Below are 18270 nucleotides of genomic sequence, written 5' to 3' on the forward strand. Positions count from 1 at the left end.
CTTGTCCTTCCACCTGGTGCTTTTCCCCCAATGTGGGCTAGAGATTTTCTTGGTGTTGAAGCAGGGAGCTCTCTTGGACAGTTAGAGTGAATGAACCAGTATTCTACCATAAGAATTCACCTCCTGTCCTTCAGCAAGCCTCCTGTCAGGGGCAGTCAGCTTGTTTCCAATTGTTACAACATGGCAATGAGCATCCTTGTCTGTATGGCTCGAGGCCACCACCAAGGTTGTCTCTAGCAGAGACACTGCTGGTCTTCAGTGCTCACAGAGTGCCAAATGGCTTTCCAGGGGAACGGGGCCGACTTACATTCCCACTGCTGCGAATAGCTCCCCACCCCCTGCCAGAGGCCTACACCTACCAACAGCACTGGGTATTATCAGACTTGAAAAGTTTTGCCAGTCTGACGGTGGAACCTATTCATTCTTTAGGTCTCAGGATTAGATGTTCCCCCTGATGCAGGGCAGATGAGCCTCAAAATTGGGGCTTAGCCTGGGAGGGTTCTTGGCTTTATCCAGGAAAGAATCCAAGAGCAAGAGGTGGTGTTAGACAGCAATTTCTTTTTTTGAGACAAGGTGGCCCTTTATTGCCCACACTAGAGTGTAGTGGCACGGCCTTGGCTCACTGCAACCACTGTCTCCTGGGTTCAGGTGATTCTCCTGCCTCAGCCTTCCAAGTAGCTGGGGTTACAGGTGCCCATGACCATGCCTGGCTAATTTTTATATTTTTGTATTTTTAGTAGGCATGGGGTTTCACCATGTTGGCCAGGCTGGTCTTGAACTCCTGACCTCAGGTGATCCTCCCACCTCTGCCTCCCAAAATGCTGGGATTACAGGTATGAGCCGCCTTGCCGGACAGACAGTTGTTTTTATGGAGGCAGCAGCACAGGCAGTAGGGCCTGAGTAGCCACTCAGAGGCAGTTCTGCAGTCACATTTATACCCACTTTTAATTACATGTAAATTAGGGGGTGGGTTATGCAAAAATTTTTAGGAAAAGAGTGGGAACTTCCAGGTGGTTGGGTCATTGCCATGGAAAAGGGTGGTAACATCTGGGTGTTGCTGTGGCAACAGTAAACTGACATGGTGCAGCAGTGGTTGTATCTTACAGAAAACTGCTCGCCCCCTCCCTATTTTAGCTAGTCCTCAATTTGGTCCAGTGTCCAAGCCCCACCTCCAGAGTCAAGTCCCACCTCCTACCTCACCCACTTCCAGGAGACCTTCCCTGGTCACCACTGCCCACCCAGGAAGAGCCAGCACCTCCTCTGTATACGACAGCCTGGGTGGGCAACCCTCATCCCCACACCACCCCATACTGTGATCATCTTTACGCACCTTTCTCCCCGCAGAGGCCACGAGCTCTGTTCCTTGATTGCACCAGCTTCCCACTATCCTGCAAGGCCCCCAACATGCGATCGTGGAGTGAATTAATGAGTCCAGCCTTCCTTTCAGGTCAAGACCACGAATGCACTAAATTCTCCAGTACCAGATCTGCCCTTAGTAGCTGCTCAAGAAACATCAGTGCAACCTGCATATTCATGCCCCAGCTTCTACCAGTAGGGGCTACATTTGGGGGGGTCTCCAGGTTGCTCTGCAGCTGAGCCTCGGGAACAGGTTGGGGAAGATCATGAGATAGCTCAGTATGGGCTGGAAGACCAAACAGGGGCAGAAAAGGGGCCATGTCGCACGTGTCAGCTGCTCTTTCAACTGCTGCAGCAGCTTTCCATGGAATTTTGTGACAGTGGCAATTACCGCCTTTCCTAGGGTTTGATTTTAATTTGTGCCAAGAACCGGGGTATTTGACATTCAAATTTTCTTTCTCGCAATTTAAACTCACATGAGGCCCACTTACTATTCCTATCAATCTTAGACACATTTTCTGCTGTGGAGCTGGCTGCTGGCCCAAAGCCCAGGGTGAGAGGAGGAGTGAAGGCCCCTGTTTCAGGGACTGCAGGCTGCCGCTGACTCATGACTCAGGGCTCTGTACCCCACTCCCATGCTAGGAAAAGAGTGTCCCCTTCCTACAGAATTTTTTACACTTGCAGCATCATTATGAAGAGATCACGCATGACAACATGCAACATGTTCATGGAGTTAAGAATCACATTCTTACATTTCTGGGTGTTGGGCTGCAGTAACAGTTCTCTACGCATTGACCTCCTACCAGCCATATAAAGCAGTACTATTACACACACGCTGCAGAGGAGGAAGCGGAGGCTGAGAGAGGCTGGACAGCCTGCTCAGGGCCACACAACTGGGACGGGGCAGGCAGGTGTGGACCCAGATCTGACTCTGAGCCCTGGTCAGGGCTGCCGCCTCCTGGCACATGCCAGGCAGAGTATGCATATAATTCCATTATAAACAGGGGCATCTGATATTAAGCAGTTGACAAACCTGAGCCAGGGCTTAAAGATGTTTTTTTCATTCCTCCAGGCACAGGGCAAATAAAAAAGAAAAGAAAAAACATTTTTTTTCAAAACATACCTTTTGTCCAGACAGGGTATTCAGGAACAATTAAGCTAACAAAATCCATTTTTGATTCAATGCAAATATTTTGTGAAGCATATTACTTTTAACTTTTATTATTCATGCAAAGCATATCTAATTGGCTAAACTGTTTCTCAACTCATGATTTAAAACTCAGAAAGTGGGCCGGGCACGGTGGCTCAAGCCTGTAATCCTAGCACTTTGGGAGGCCGAGGCGGGTGGATCACGAGGTCGAGAGATCGAGACCATCCTGGTCAACATGGTGAAACCCCATCTCTACTAAAAGTACAAAAAGTTAGCTGGGCATGGCGGCGCGTGCCTGTGATCCCAGCTACTCAGGAGGCTGAGGCAGGAGAATTGCCTGAACCCGGGAGGCGGAGGTTGCGGTGAGCCGAGATCGCGCCATTGCACTCCAGCCTGGGTAACAAGAGCAAAACTCCGTCTCAAAAAAAAAATAAATAAATAAATAAATAAATAAATAAATAAATAAAACTCAGAAAGTGGCTTGGCGAGGCCTTGCCAATGCTACCGATGGCAACCGGCCGCCTAATGGGCTGGGGCCTGCTGCGATCGCCCTGCTCTTGAGCCGGGTCCCTGCCCTCGGCAGGAGTGGCCGGCCTCCACCACCCACCCACCGGAGGACATGAACTCCAAGGGCCTGAGTTTTGGCTGCACTGTTAATGCCACAGGCAAGACTAGAGGCCACTCCTGAGTTTACCTACTTCTTATCCTTGTCCCTCCCTGTACCAGAGCAGGGGAGGGGAGCAGAGAGCGAGAGGCAGAGCTGTGCTGGGTGTAGTCCGTGGACACACACCTGTGCTCATTCCTCCACACCGACTGGCCACGCACCACATGCTGGGCTCACTGCAGGCTTGCAGTGGGCAGAAAGGACACCAAGCCAGGATTCTGCCCTCTAGGGGGTAGTGTGTTGGGGACACAGCTGGCTTTTCCCTTTGAGGATCTCCCTGTATCCCTGCCATTACCTTCTTGTGCTACCCTGGGCTGGTCCCTTCTCCTCTCTGGCCTGTTTTCCCACTGTGAATTCACAGAAATCCCCCTAGAGATCCATCATCTCCAAGGGTCCTTCCAGCTCCAGGTCAGCCTGCCTGTGCCCATTGTTGCCGCCCTCCGCTGTCCCTGCCTGCCGCCAGCTCACTTCTCTCTTATGGGACCCTCTGAGAACCAAGGCAGGGAGCCCTCGTGTTTTCTCTCTGACAGTTCCTAAACAAGCCCAGGAACGATGGGAGAATGTCCTGTTGTCTATACAGGAAACATAACAAAGGAACCAACTCGCAGACGCTGAAGGAGCCCCCAGTCCAGAGCCGAGAGCCAAATCCCTCAACCCCTCAGAGCCTGGGTGTGCTCACTGGTAAGATGGGGAGATTCACAGCCATTTCCTTATAGGGTTGTTGTGAGGGTGAACTGCAGGCCATCATGCAGGAAAAGCATCAGGCACAGTGCTTGGCCCAGAGTGTCACTGTCACAGGCTCTCAGGCCACACACCATGAGTGCCAGGCACAGTCGTGACTTTTGAGTGATACTCATCAGGATCCTGAGCACAGCAGCACCTGTTCCATGAAGGAATATACAAACACAGGAACAGCACAGCGCTGCCCACCCCACTCATCTCCTGTGTCCACCGTCCCAGGTGAAATGGATAGGAAGCTGAATTCCCCTCTTCTAAGAAGAAAAAGGAAAAGTACCTTCTCGAAAGCGCTGAGCTTTGTCCCGTACTTAATGTGGGCTGAGCAGCAAATGTCAGGGCCTTCAGAGTATGTATTTCAGGACAGGGACAGAGAATAAATTAGGGGTCTTTGTATTAGTCGATTCTCACACTGCTAATAAAGACATACCGGCCTAGTGTGGTGGCTCCCGCCTGTAATCCCAGCACTTTGGGAAGCCGAGGCTTGTGGATCCCTGAGATCAGGAGTTTGAGACCAGCCTGGCCAACATAGTGAAACCCTATCCCTACCAAAAATAAAAATATTAGCAGGGTGTGCTGGCAGGTGCCTGTAATACCAGCTACTTGGGAGGCTGAGGAAGGAGAATCACTTGAACCTGGAGACAGAGGTTGCAATGAGCTGAGATTGCACTACTGCACTCCAGGCTGGGCAACAGAATGAGACTCTGTCTCAAAAAACAATAAAATACAGTAAAGACATACCTGAGACTGGATAATTTATAAAGGAAAGAGGTTTAATCAACTCACAGTTCTGCATGGCTGGGGAGGCCTCAGGAAACTTACAATCATGGCAGAAGGGGAAGCAAACACATCCTTCACGTGGCAGCAGCAACGGAAGTGCAGAGTGAAATGGGGCGAAAAGCCCTTTATAAAACCATCAAATCTCGTGAGACCTCACTGACTATCATGAGGGCAGCATGGAGGTAAACACCCCGTGATTCAATTACTCCCACTGGGTCCTTCCCACAATACCTGGGGATTATGGGAACTACAGTTCAAGATGAGATTTGGGTGAGGACACAGCCAAACCGTATCAGTCTCCTAAGGGCCACTTAAAAAGCCTGATTTAGGAAGCAGCATTGAAGTTCTGAAGACCTAAATCACTGAGGCTGTGTGAAGGGCTGGCTTAATCTGACCACCAGACCCAAGGAGTGCCCCAAACCTAACACATTTGCCTTGATCTGGCCCATGCTGACAGGCCTGGCTCTCACCTTTGGGAGCCTCTCTTTGTCCCCATTCTCCTTCTTGGCTGCCAGACTCATGTTTTCAGGTGTTTTCAGCTGCTGTATCACCCCCGCCCCACCCTAAGGAGATAAAGTGCCTGGAAGGGTGGTCAGGACTCAGGAAACCACAACCAGCTCCTCAGCCTCTGGCATCACACAGGGTGGTCATCCAGGGTCACCTGACGGGCACAGTCAGGGTGCAGGAGAGAGCTGAAGGTCCCACCCTGCTTGGAGGGGGGCGAGGAAGAGGCAGGTGTATGGTGAGCTCATGGGCGTGGTGGCTCTCACCTATAATCCCAACATTTTGAGAGGCTGAGGTGGGAAGATTGCTTGACCTCAGGAATTTGAGACCAGCCTGGGTAGCATGGTGAAATACAAAAATTAGCCAGGCAGGGTGGCCTGTGGTCCTAGCTACTCAGGTGGGAGGATTTCTTGAGCCCAGGAGATCGAGGTTGCAGTGAGCTGTGATGGCACCACTGCACTCCAGCCTGAGTGACAGGTCAAGATTCCGTCTCTAAATAAATTACTAAATAATAAATGGGGGAATGTGGCTGTGACGGTGGAATGGTTGAATTTAGGACCATCTAGAGATTCTAAAAAATACCAGTGAGCTGTCTAGCTGTAACCTCCACGTCTCTGAGCCTCCGCAAAACGGTCCCCAGTATCTCTTTGTAGGAATATTTCTCCAGGGACTAGTGACACGAGGTGGGAAAGCCGGCGCTACCTCCCACTGGGGTCCTCCCTCCCCTGCGGGGGGGCCTGAGGCCTCCGCAGCGCCCGCGAGCCTAGAGGCCGCCAGAGGGCGCTGTAGCCCAGCCCGAACCACGGGCTCCCCGCACCGTCCCTCCCTGCCCGTCAATCCTCCGCCTGTGGTCCGCGCGCAGACGGGGACGAGGGCAGCAAAGCGGATGCTCTGGCCTACCCGGCCCACGGCTGGGTCACACTAGCGGGTAACTTCGCCTTCCAGTGTGTGGCCTGTTCAGAGCAGCATTCTCTGGCTCTGGGCAGAATGCAGGACGACTGGGCAAAATGCAGATTCCGCAGCTGGCTCTGGATCTTGGTGCATGTGGCACCGCAGGGATAGCTTTCAAAGTACGGATGCCCGGGCCCTCCACAGATCACCGCGTTAAGTAGACCAGGGCAGCCTGGCATCGGCTTCCAGTGACAGCCAGGGCTGAGACCCACCGGTTAGAACTTGATGCAGACTCATACAAGGCTGCGGAGTGTTTATTTAAAAAACAAAAACAAAAACTTGATGCAGACCTGGTACACGCTGAATTTGAGAGCCATTGCCTTAAAGGGATTCGGGGTCTAGGGAGTCCATTCATTGATTGACTCATTCATTCATTCATCCATTCATCCATCCGTCCGTCCATCCATCTATCCAACCATCCTTCAATCCATCCTTTATCTCTGCAGCCCTTGTGTGCCTGAGACCTTGGGTGCCCTCACAAGCTGGCCCGTGGAACCACAAGATGGAATCTGGCTGCATCTTTGATTCTCTCGATGGCTTTTTTTGTGGATCACTTGGCCCTGCACCACCTTCCACACCAGGCAAGTATTTAACCAGCTCCCGGACTGCTGGGCCTTCTGCCTGCTTCCAATTTTCCCCAATTAATCCATGCAGTGGTGTGCTTCCTGGCAAGCGGCCTCGGGCTCTTGGGTGAGGTTCTCAGGTAGCTCTGCCTGAAAGGTACCACTGGGTCGTGGCGTGGGTGCATTTAATTCCCCACCTGGAGTCCACTGCTTGGGAAGTGCCAAGTGCAGTGGACAGGCCTGCTGTCCTGAGCATGTTTCATCCCACTGGGGCATGGGGCCACAGTGGCTGCTGTTTCCTATGCACCTAGTGTGTGCCCTGCACTTAGAGATATCACAGTCCACGGCAGCCATCACAGTAATCCCCATTTTACAGTAGAGGAAGTTGGGCCACTGGGAGGTTAAGTCATTTACAGAGGTGACACAACTAGGGACATGAAGTTCGAATCCAGGGCTGTCTGGTAGCCAAGCCTGGAGGCCTGCACCCACGTCACTTCACCCAGCACTGATGGGACACCCAGCTGTTTGGCCCTTGCAGGGGGGGCCAGGCTGGATGCTGCTCAAATACCTACTTGGCAGGTGGGAGGCAGGGGGCAGTCTGCCTGCTCCAGGGTCCCCAGGTCCCAGTGAAAGTGGCTCAGAGACCGACCACAAGAGGCATTTCCTGAGGCTACTGGGTCAGCCCTGGCACCCACCCAGTGACTGGGAACAAGCCTGGAATGGTGTAGCCTCCCAGGCGGTTTGGCAGTGTCCCCAGCAGCTGCTTCCTGTCCCAGGCTGCTTGAGGTGGACCTCTTGGGCTCAGCCCATCCTTTCCTGGGCTCTGCCTGGCACCCACTGAGTATCAGCAACAGTCCCACAAGGGGCCCGCCAGTCAGTTCCACGAGGTAGCAGGGATTCATGATCTGGTTTTACAGATGAGGAAACAGAGGCCCATGAAGGAACTCATCGAGTGCATGGCATGTAAGTGGCAGAGCAGAATTCAAACCACAGGCTTCTGATTCCAGGCACCATGTTCTTTCCACCACCCTCTGCTTGATAAACAACCTGTTCCTCCATTCCACACGGGAGGAAACTGGGCTCGAGGGGCAAAGCTTCACTCTGGAGCTTCAGGAGCACGTTGGAAGGCTCTGAATTCAGACCCCAACCATGTTTTTGTTCTAACCGCCATCTGAATGGTCCCATGGGGGTTTCGGGGGCATGTGTGTGTTATAGCAGAGGCAGGGAACAGAGGCCCCCCGGCACCTCCTCTGGCCTACAGCCCCGGTGTCCCAGAACAGAGCCCTGCCATGCTGCCAGTTCTCCCACGTGACCGTGAGCCCAGGGGACAAGCACTTCTGAGGTTTTCCCTGCTCTCCTGGGCACCCAGGCTGGCCTAAGGCAGAGCAGGGTTCAAGAGCAAGGCTTCCTGAGAAGATGGGAGTGGGGAGAAGGGAACACTTGGTCTCTTTGGGGAGTTTGGCCCCCATCCCTGCAGCCCCTTCCCTGGGCCAGCACCAGCCCCATACCATCCCTCCCTCTCCAGTTGTGGAAACTTGTACCTCAGCCCAGAAAAATGAACTTGCTGGAAGTCAGCTGCTTGGCTGCCGGGGGCCAGCCAATCTGCTGCTAGGAGCGCCTCACCCTGCTCCAGGGACAGAGGGCCAGGGCTGGACCAGAGGGGCTGAAGGGCAGGCCTGAGACTGGTGCCCCAGATAGCAGGGCGGGAACAGAAAGAGGGAGAGGTAGGGAGAGGCGGAGGGGGAGCAATGAAAAGCCAGGAGCGGGGAGACATGGAGACCTTAGGGAGGAGGGCAGAGCAGACACACAGTCTCCGGCTGCGGCTGCACACACTCAGGGGGGTCAGGGGGGCGCCGGCGCCTCTACGTCTCCTGGAGCCTGCTCCTCACCTGCACGACAGGCACACTGGGGCACGCCGGTCAACCTCGGCCGTCACTTAGCGTTTTCCCACCCTTCTCTCCCACCCTGCCTACCCCCTCTTCCCCAGGTAGGCAGAGCTGCTCTGATAGTCTGGAACTTACACACAGGCTCCTCTGCGGCGAGGCAGGGACAGGTGGTGATGAGATGCAGAGTACAGCCATGGCCTCCTTGTCTTGTCCCCATTTTAGAGGAAACTGAGACTTTTTCTTTCTTTTTTTTCAAGACAGGGTCTCACCATATTGTCCAGGTTGGTCTCAAACTCCTGGGCTCAGGCAATCCTCCCACTTCAGCCTCCCAAAGTGCTAGGATTACAGGTGTGAGCCACCACGCCCACCCAATACTAAGGCTTAAAATGATTAAGTGACATGCACACAATCCTTTGGCTACTCTGCGATTTAAATCCAGATTTAAATCTTCCTCCCTCATCTGGGGCCAGCCTCGAAACCTCTGCTCATGTCTTCTACCTCTCTGCCCTTCCAGACGGTTCCCTCACTCTCCAGAGGCAGCTGCAGCTGGTCCCATCACCCTTCAGAGACATCTGGGGCTCACTGCAGCCACCCAGAAAAGCCTTCTGCCTTAGGCCCAGGGTCCTGGGGCCAGAGGAAACCCATAAATACAAACACATTTGCATGAAGGCCCAGCAGTTAGCTTCCGGGCCAGTGCTGCCAAAAGTGGGAGTGGCCGCCACCACCTTCCTGGGACAGACATGTCCCCACAATCAGGTTGGTACCATTTGGTGTTTATTTAGACACACAAATAAAAGAACCTGGTGCTAGTGGTTCAAACAGCTTGTCCTTTTTTTCGTATGTGTATTTTTTTTGAAAAAAAATCAACGTATCACCAGTCCCCCACGGTTTTTCTCTACTGAGCAATATATACAGCCTATTATATATGTATGTGTCTATATATATAATATATATTTTCAATAGATAACTACATTCAAGTAATGAAACACAGGATTTACAATTTCCCTCTGAGGGCAGAGGAAAAGCAGATTCACACACAGTTCACAGAGGAAGTACCATGAGAGCCTCGCCAGACAGGCACCGAGGCTGCTCTGGGGGCAGGGTGGGGGCCAGCAGCAGAAGTCACCACAATCCCACTGGTGCTTATCGTGGAGAGCGGGCAGGTGTGGGTGGAGGGGGGGTCTAGCCTGCTCTGACCAGGAACCTCAATCTTCCAGGAGGTGCTCGAATTTGGGGTTCACGAAGGAGAAGCCGGCAAAAGCCGACTGGTCCATGGAGTCGATGAGGTTCTTGTCACTGTAGGAGAGGCGCGCCTTCTCGTTCAGGAACTCCTGGTCGAAGTTGCTGTAGTCTCTGGGGGACTTCTGCAAGCAGAGGGCAGGGGTGAGCGAGCAGGACCTAGGGAGTGGCCCTCCAGACACCCCAGGCTGGAGTCCCTGCAGGGCGGGGCCAGGCCAGCGCTGTCTTCACCCAGAACAAGAGAGGGAGCTTCCCCCAGCGGCCTGAAAGCAGCCCCACGGGAAGGAGGCTGCCAATTCCCCAGGAGGATGAGGAAAGTGACCTGGGAACTCTGGGCCTGGGTGAGGAGAGGTGGTAGCCTCCTGATTAGGGACCAGCAAATCACAGCCCACAGGGGCCAAATCTCACCACCACCTGTTTTTGTGGGGCCCACAGCTAAGAATAGCTTTCACATTTTTAAATGATTGGGAAAAAAAATTAAAAGCAAAATAATATTTCATGACATGAAAATTAGCTGAAATTTCCATAAATAAAGGGTTTTTTTTAGTATACAACCATGCCCATTTCTTAACATATTGTCTATGGTTGCTTTGAGACCATCAAGCCTGAAAAGCCCAAAATATATACTATCGGGCTGGTGACAGAAGTTGGCTGACTCTCTGCTCATAAGGATACGATGGGATGGTAATACAGAGAGGCCGCAAACCAAACCTAAAGGGGCAAGCACAATCGTTTCGGCCTGCACTGGGTTTTAATGGAATTTGATTATTTATTTATTTATTGAGACAGAGTTTCACTTTTCTTGCCCAGGCTGGAGGAGCGCAATAGCGCAATCTTGGCTCACCGCAACCTCCACCTCCCAAGTTCAAGTGAGTCTCATGCCTCAGCCTCCCAAGTAGCACGCGCCACCACACCTGGCTAATTTTGTATTTTTTTTTAAGTAGAGATGGGGTTTCTCCATGTTGGCCAGGCTGGCCTTGAAGTCCTGACCTCAGGTGATCCAACCTGCCTCTGCCTCCCAAAGTGCTGGGATTACAGGCGTGAGCCACCATGCCTGGCCTATTTTTATTTATTTTTTTTGCCCACTCTGTTGCCCAGGCTGGAGGGCAGTGACACGATCTCGGCTCACTGCAACCTCCGCCTCCCAGGTTCAAGTGATTATCCTGCCTCAGCCTCCTGAGTAGTTGGGATTACAGATGCAAGCCACCATGCCTGGCGAATTTTTTTTTTTATCTTTTTTTTTTTTTTTTCTTTTTTTGAGACGGAGTTTCGCTCTTGTTACCCAGGCTGGAGTGCAATGGCGCGATCTTGGCTCACCGCAACCTCCGCCTCCTGGGCTCAGGCGATTCTCCTGCCTCAGCCTCCTGAGTAGCTGGGATTATAGGCACGTGCCACCATGCCCAGCTAATTTTTTGTATTTTTGGTAGAGACGAGGTTTCACCATGTTGACCAGGTTGGTCTCGATCTCTCGCCCTTGTGATCCACCCGCCTCGGCCTCCCAAAGTGCTGGGATTACAGGCTTGAGCCACCGCACCCAGCTCTTTTTTTTTAAAAAATATAGACAGGGTTTCACCATGTTGGCCAGGCTGGTCTTGAAGTCCTGGCCTTAGGTGATCTGCCTGACGCAGCCTCCCAAAGTGCTGTTGTGAGCTACCGAGCCCAGCCTGAATCTGTATTTTAAAATTGAGCAATGCAATATAAAAATCCAGATTTCCGGCTTCTTTTGAAAACTGGCAGATTAAAGTAGCCCTGGGCCCACTTCCTGGCATGCCCACTCTTGGTACTGAGAGCCACCGGACAGCCCCTACCCCACTGACAAGGGGCACATCACACGTGCTTTGTGTTTCTTAGTGTAGAGAAGGAAATCTGTCAAAAGTGAGAGACTGAAAGCAGGCTGTGTGATTTTCTTGCAGCTGGCCTAGCCTGTCAGTTACATGCTCAGCCAGGACACCTCGGAGTTTGAGGTCCCTGGTATAGGGGAAGTGCTCTGTAGCCTCAAAGCACAAATGTGGGGCACATTACACAGGCTGCCCAGTGGGAACTGTGTGCCTGGTGGAGGAGGGGAATCAAGGGAGGGACAGGGAGTAGGAAGGAAAAACTGTGGTCACAGAGGGGCCACACAGCCCCAACTTTCTTAGTGGCCCCACCTGCCTCTGCTCTCAGGCTGGTTCCTTGGTGGCCCTGTAGATTCTGGGTGTGTGAGCGAACCATCCCCTCTTACCCAGCTGTCCCCTGTCTAGCCTCACCCCCTAGCCCTGCTCAAGTCTCCCTTCTTCCAAGGGGACCTCTCAGACCCACCCTCTTCTCTGCCTCCTGGGCTCCTGCTAACAGACCCACTCAAGAGCAACTGATCATGTGTCCTGGGGTATCTCTTGTACTGTGGTCTCTTATCACAAATGGTCATCGTTGTGCAAGTTTCTTATCTCTCCAGCTAGCTGAGGGCTCCTCCAGTTGTGGGACTGTATCTTTCACTTCGCTATGCAGCCTAGCACTGTGCTCTGCATTCAGCAGGGACTCAGGATTTCCCATATGTACTGGAAAATGGATTGGATGGAGTGATAAAGTGAGGCCTCAGCTCTAGTTCCCAAAACAGAGTCCTCTGCATACAGGGGGACCCACAGTCCCCAGTGTGTGCTGAATGACTGAGTCAGGAGGGAGAGGAGGAGGATACAAGGCAGCGGCTGTGACTGAACATGCTGTGGAGATCGGGGAGCAGGCCTGCTGGAAGAAGGGAGTTGTGGGAAGCATGTGAATGATGCAGGAGAGGAGGGCAGGGGAGGAGGAGCCCAGCTGGAAGGCAGCATAGGGCAGCGATCACATACCACTTTGGGCCTGAAGGGTGGCTCCAACCTCCGATTTTCCAGCAGAGTCCAGTTTATGGTCTTGAAGAAGGGATGGATTTTGATATTTCCGGTCACTCCAAGTCTCTTGGGTGGGTCCCTTTCAAAGAGCTGCAACCCAGCAGGGACCCTGGTTAGCACCCGAAAGCCATGGGGAAACTGGAGCTTTGGCAAATCCCCAGCAGGCCCAGGGATGCACAGCCAGGCTTGCTCCAGTCCAGCAGTCAGCCTGGGGAATGGTGGGGCTGCAGGAGGCCACTCTGGCTTGCAGTGCTCCCAGTACCCCCGGAGATGACAGGCTCGGGGCTGGACATCCGCGACTCTGCTGGTGGCACTTTTTTTTTTTAAAGATGGGGTTTCACTATATTGGTCAGGCTGGTCTCAAACTCCTGACCTCAGGTGATCCACCCACTTCAGTCTCCCAAAGTGCTGGGATTACAGGCATGAGCCATCATGCCTGGCAGGACACTTTTTTTTTTTTTTTTTGAGACGGAGTTTCGCTCTTGTTACTCAGGCTGGAGTGCAATGGCACGATCTCGGCTCACCGCAACCTCCGCCTCCCCTGGCAGGACTTTTTATTGAGTATGTACTATCTGCCTGGCCCACAGCTGAGGATCATACGTTTCTGTTTCCTTCCCAGCAACACTGTGAGGCAAGTCTGCTCACAGCCCCATTTTGCAGATAAGGAGATAAACTCTGAGAGGTTAGGTGACCAGCTAGTCCCAGGCAGAGCTGACGTTTGGCCTGGCGTCTGTCTATCTCCCGACCCTTGGCCCTGGTCGCCATGTCAGACTAATTCCATGCCCAGGACTCAGACGGGAGTTCCTGGGAACATGGTGAGAGAGCAAAACCCCGTGTGTTAGGGCTGGAGCACCACCAAGGGTGCCATTCCAGAGACAGGAAGCTCCTCACCCGAAGCCCAGGGTCTGCCAGCCCCAGCCCAGCCCAGCCCAGCCCAGCCAGGGCCTCCACCTTCTCCAGGATGTCCTTGGACTCTTTGGTGATCCAGCGGGGATAATGTGGCGTGTCCACACGGATGGACTCGAACAGTTCATCCTCATCATCACCATGGAAGGGGGACTGGCCAATGAGCATCTCGTAGAGAAGGACCCCAAAAGACCACCAGTCCACAGAGAACGTGTACTTCAGGCCCTGTAGGATCTGGGGGGGGCCGCAGCAGGTCAGCAGGAGCTGAGGTGCTGGGCCTGAGAGGGACCCCTGGGCATGAGCCCCGGCCAGGCCTCCTCAGCCTCTGGGCTTTGGCTTGGACATCACTGCCCTTGGGAAGCCTTCCGTGGCCCACCATGGGGAGGCAAGGTGCCTGAGTGAGCGGGGGCTGGCAGGGTACCAGCTCACCTCAGGGGCAATGTAGTCCGGGGTGCCACAGAAGGTGCTGGCCCGGTTCTCCCCGAATATATTCTCTTTGCACATCCCAAAGTCAGCAATCTTGATGTGGCCATCCCGGTCCAGCAGCACATTGTCCAGTTTGAGGTCTCTAGGACATGGGACAGGAAAGAGAGTCATCAGGGGTCAATTCTCCTTCCCAACCCTGCTCCCCACATCCTAATTTTCGGCCGTATCAGTCCAGGACTGTCCCCAAAGGTATAAGGAATGAGAAAGAGAAAAGCAAACAGAAGAGACAGATCCTAAAAACAGTGGCTTCCTGCAAGTCCCCCACTGTGTGCTAGACGCTGAGCCCACACTGCCCTACCTCCTGAAGCCCAAATGAGGCTCAAACAGCGCATGTCACTTGCCCTGGGTTCCCTAGCAGTCAGCAGCAAAAGTGACCCCCAGGTTCATGTTTGTCTACTCCCCAAAGGCAGGGACCATGGCTATATTTATGCAATTAGTCATTTGATTAGATACTTTATGCATACAGGAACTAGAAAGGGCAAACAGTACAAAGTCTTCCTTCCACTGGGCTCAATCACCAGGCTCTCAGAGCAATTCTAGGCGTGGACAAGTCTATGGCAGCATGCAGCTCCATCGCACTATTTTTTTTTTTTTTTTTTTAAGACAGAGTCTCACTCTGTCACCCAGGCTGGAGTGCAGTGGTGCAATCTTGGCTCACTGCAACCTCCCCTTCCCAGGTTCAAGCGATTCTCCTGCCTCAGCCTCCTGAGTAGCTGAGATTACAGGCATGTGCCACCATGCCTGACTAATTTTTGAATTTTTTAGCAGAGACAGGGTTTCACCATGTTAGCCAGGCTGGTCTCGAACTCCTGACCTCAGGTGACCCACCCATCTCAGCCTTCCAAAGTGCTGGCATTACAGGCGGGAGTCACCGCGCCCGGCCTGGCTCCCACTTTTTAAAGCCTGAATGCTAATATTTGACACCTACTCTCTCATAGGTTGGTTTCCACTTAACATATCTTGGCCTTATCCCACATCCATGCACAGAGCCTGGCCTCAGCCTTTTCGGTGGGTGAACAGTTTCCACCATAGGATGGAATCAGAACTTATTAGATGAGACTTTATGGAACCATCCCTTCTGGTGGAAGCTTAGATGACTCGATGGGGCTTCAGAGCAAAACTGATGGCTCCGAGGATGAGAAACACTGTTAAGTTCAGCGCCGCCCTCCCCACCAATGGTGTCAAATACAGGCAGTGAGTTCCTAGTTCCTGGAGCTGCGCCAGCCTCAAATGGGGGGCCACAGGAATGCTAGCGCCAGGGCGGGAGGTTTCGGCAAATCCCCAGCAGAGAAGGAACTGGAGCTGGGCAGGATCCTGCCTGGAGCATTTCAGAAGACATGAGGGGGCTGCAGCCTCCCCTCCCAAGAGCCCCCCACCACCCTAACCCCTGCACCTGTAAATGATGCCCTTGCTGTGTAGAAACTGCAGTCCACAGATGATCTCAGCTGCATAAAACCTGGGCAAGAGAAAGAGACACAGTGTTCCAGGATCTCTGCCAAGCAGCCTCTGCTTCTCCTCAGCCCTCACCCCCACCTCCAGGGGCAAGAAATGCTGCAAAGAACTAACTCCATGGACAACCTGAGCCTGATCAAACACATCCTGTATCAGGCAAGCAGGGGCCGAAGGGAAAGCTCTCAGTGAGCCCGTTCTCTGTCTGAGAGTGTATGCATTTATACGCATATACATAGGTGTTTGCGTACATGCACGTGCACACACACACATACAGAGTTTGGGGGAGGGGCATGTGAATGAGGAAAAACATTACAATGCAGGTCTGGGGCCACACACCAGGGTCCTGTGTCGTGCAGGACCACCGTCTGCAAGGCTGCCCTGGCTGCCACCCACGGAGGGGCCAGGCCCAAGAGTGCTTGCGCCCACAGCCACAGCCTACTTGCCACCCGTGGCTTCCTGTGTGGTGTGGACCCAGGCTACCCCCATATCTCCCCAGCTGCCACTCAAGCTCAGGCTGGCTTTTCTAGGGAGAGAGAAGGCATGGAGGGCAGACTGGCAGTGGGCTCTGAGCCAGTAGCTCTTCCTCCGCACTGGGTCCCTCCCCCCAGGGCCCTCACATACGTGGCACGGTAGAGTTCAAAGCGGCCTTTGTCCTGGATGTGGTACATCAGGTCCCCCCCATTGAGGAACTCCATCACGAAGAACAGGTGGTCCTGGGGTGGGAAGGGTGGTGAGCAGGGGTGAGGAACAGGCGGGAGGTGCCCTCACTGAACGCCACTGGGACCACGCGCCAATAAGAAAGAGCAGGGACAGGCCCTGGCTGAAGGGGACAACTCTGCCCTGGGAGGTGTGGGGGGAAAACACGGCACTGCCTTAGGTGAGGGGGAGACACGGCCCTGACTTAGGGGGGCCGAGGGGCTGCGGCACATGGCACAGGGCGGTGGCGGCGGGAGGCACGGGCACCTTGGTTTGGAAGGTGCAGATGAGGTGCGTCAGAAAGGGGTTCTCCGCGGCGAGCGTCAGCACCCGCTTCTCCACCATGGTGCATTCCACGTCGTCATCGATCAGCACCACATCCTTCTTGAGGGCCTTGACGGCAAAGTACTCTCCCTTGCCCTTCAGCTCTCCAAGTAGCACCTGATGGGAGGCAGGGGTTCTGAGCAGTGGAGGACGGGGCAGGGGCCACAGCCCGACCCACAGACTCCCAACTCGGCCACCTGAGCGGAAGCCAGGGTGGGTGGGAAGCAGGTGCCCGGCCGCAGCCCTCACCTTCCCGAAGCTGCCTTTGCCCAGGACCTTGTGGAAGATGAAGTTGTTGATGTTGCACTTGCTGCTGCCCTCCCAGATCTTGCCGTAGGTCCCACTGTTGTCTGCCGGAGAGATGGCACCTCCTCAGATCGGGGTCTCCGTGTACACAGCTCCCCTCCCCTGGGGCCCGGGGTAGGCTGGGGGAAGGAGCCACAGAGAGGAAGGGGCTTGCTCCCCAGGGCCAGTGGTTCCTCCCATGTCTCCCTTGACAATAGAAGGGAGGACAGTCCTCTTTCTGTGGCCTCATGGGGAATAAAAACTGTAATAGGGGCAGTGGAGCCAGCTTTACCTAGTGAGTCCTCCCCAGAGACTCCAGTCTTCTTCTCGAAACCCTGGTATATCCCAACAGGCTCTGAGGAGGCTGAGTCGGATCTCCGGGAGGCTCTCTGGGGAGGGAGCAGAGGTAGGGGACCAGACAGACCATTATCAGAACTCCCGGCACAGAGGGAAGACTCCCCAGCTGTAACTCCACCCTCAATGCCAAGAGGAGACAACAGGGGCACAGCCCCGGCCCCCTAGGCAGGCTGCATGGATGCATACACTTCCAGCAGCCCGGAGAAGCCTCAGTGGTCTGAAAGGCTCTGATTACAAACAAGTTTTGTAAACTGAACGCTACCTTCCAACCACTCACTCGACAGATTTTATTTGACTATTTAACTTCATTTCTGATTGATTCTAAAATTTTACCTTGAGGTTTTGTGGCACCCCTCAAGCCCCACCCACATACAAATGTCACACCCAAAGTCTTAGTTCAAAGTGTTCCAACATCCGATCCTGCGGTCCCCCAGGTCAGGTTTACCTTCAAGTAAAGAACTGCTTGAATGATGAATTTCTCATGAGACAAAGCACCCCCTCCCTCTGCTGCCTGAATTCTTAAGTTGGATCTTCCCAAAGTAGAATCCTGGCTCTAAATACACCTGGCTGCCTGTGGCTCCCCAGCAGTGGCTGTGAGCCTTGACTGTCCCTGACCCCACTGCTCTGTGTCCAGGGTCCCCTGGCACCTGCCCACCTGGGAGACTTGGTTCAAGGCCTCAGCCAAGAGCTTCTGGTTGATGCCGCAGAGGTTGGCCACTTTCTCCCGGCACTTATGGTGTACATTCATGCCGCAGTCTGGGGTGTGAGAGAGAAGTGGGGCTGTCAGTCTCAGAGCTCAGCCAGGGGCAGGGGGTGGTGGAGGAGAAGGGCAGGAGAGCAAGAGAAAGGAGGGATTCAGGGGGTCTGCCGGGTTCCCGCTTTTAGGAAAACATTGATCTGAAGCTATCATAAACAATTCAATCTTCTTTTTTTTTATGAGATGGAGTTTTGCTCTTGTTGCCCAGGCTGGAGTGCAATGGCGTGATCTTGGCTCACCGCAATCTCTGCCTCCTGAGTTCAAGCAATTCTCCTGCCTCAGCCTCCCGAGTAGGTGGGATTACAGGCATGCGCCAGC

General features: G+C 53.7%; 1 protein-coding gene across 5 annotated transcripts in view; it reads right to left on the reverse strand.

The window, feature by feature from the left end:
- Positions 1-9341: 9341 nt before the first annotated feature.
- The window catches only part of PRKCD (protein kinase C delta), a 36974-nt gene continuing 28045 nt past the window's right edge, over positions 9342-18270 (reverse strand). For all 5 annotated transcript variants that reach the window (XM_010347030.3, XM_074403673.1, XM_010347029.3 and 2 more), the window contains 10 exons: positions 17851-17951; positions 17131-17227; positions 16803-16903; positions 16497-16670; positions 16155-16246; positions 15475-15537; positions 14025-14163; positions 13641-13829; positions 12651-12779; positions 9342-9953 (listed from right to left, as the gene is read on the reverse strand). In XM_010347030.3, the coding sequence (XP_010345332.1) occupies positions 9795-9953; positions 12651-12779; positions 13641-13829; positions 14025-14163; positions 15475-15537; positions 16155-16246; positions 16497-16670; positions 16803-16903; positions 17131-17227; positions 17851-17951 (1244 nt within the window). In that variant the 3' untranslated portion in view covers positions 9342-9794. The remainder of the gene's footprint in view (positions 9954-12650; positions 12780-13640; positions 13830-14024; positions 14164-15474; positions 15538-16154; positions 16247-16496; positions 16671-16802; positions 16904-17130; positions 17228-17850; positions 17952-18270) is intronic.

The sequence above is a fragment of the Saimiri boliviensis genome, chromosome 8, assembly GCF_048565385.1.
Source record: "Saimiri boliviensis isolate mSaiBol1 chromosome 8, mSaiBol1.pri, whole genome shotgun sequence".
Taxonomy (NCBI): Eukaryota; Metazoa; Chordata; class Mammalia; order Primates; family Cebidae; genus Saimiri; species Saimiri boliviensis.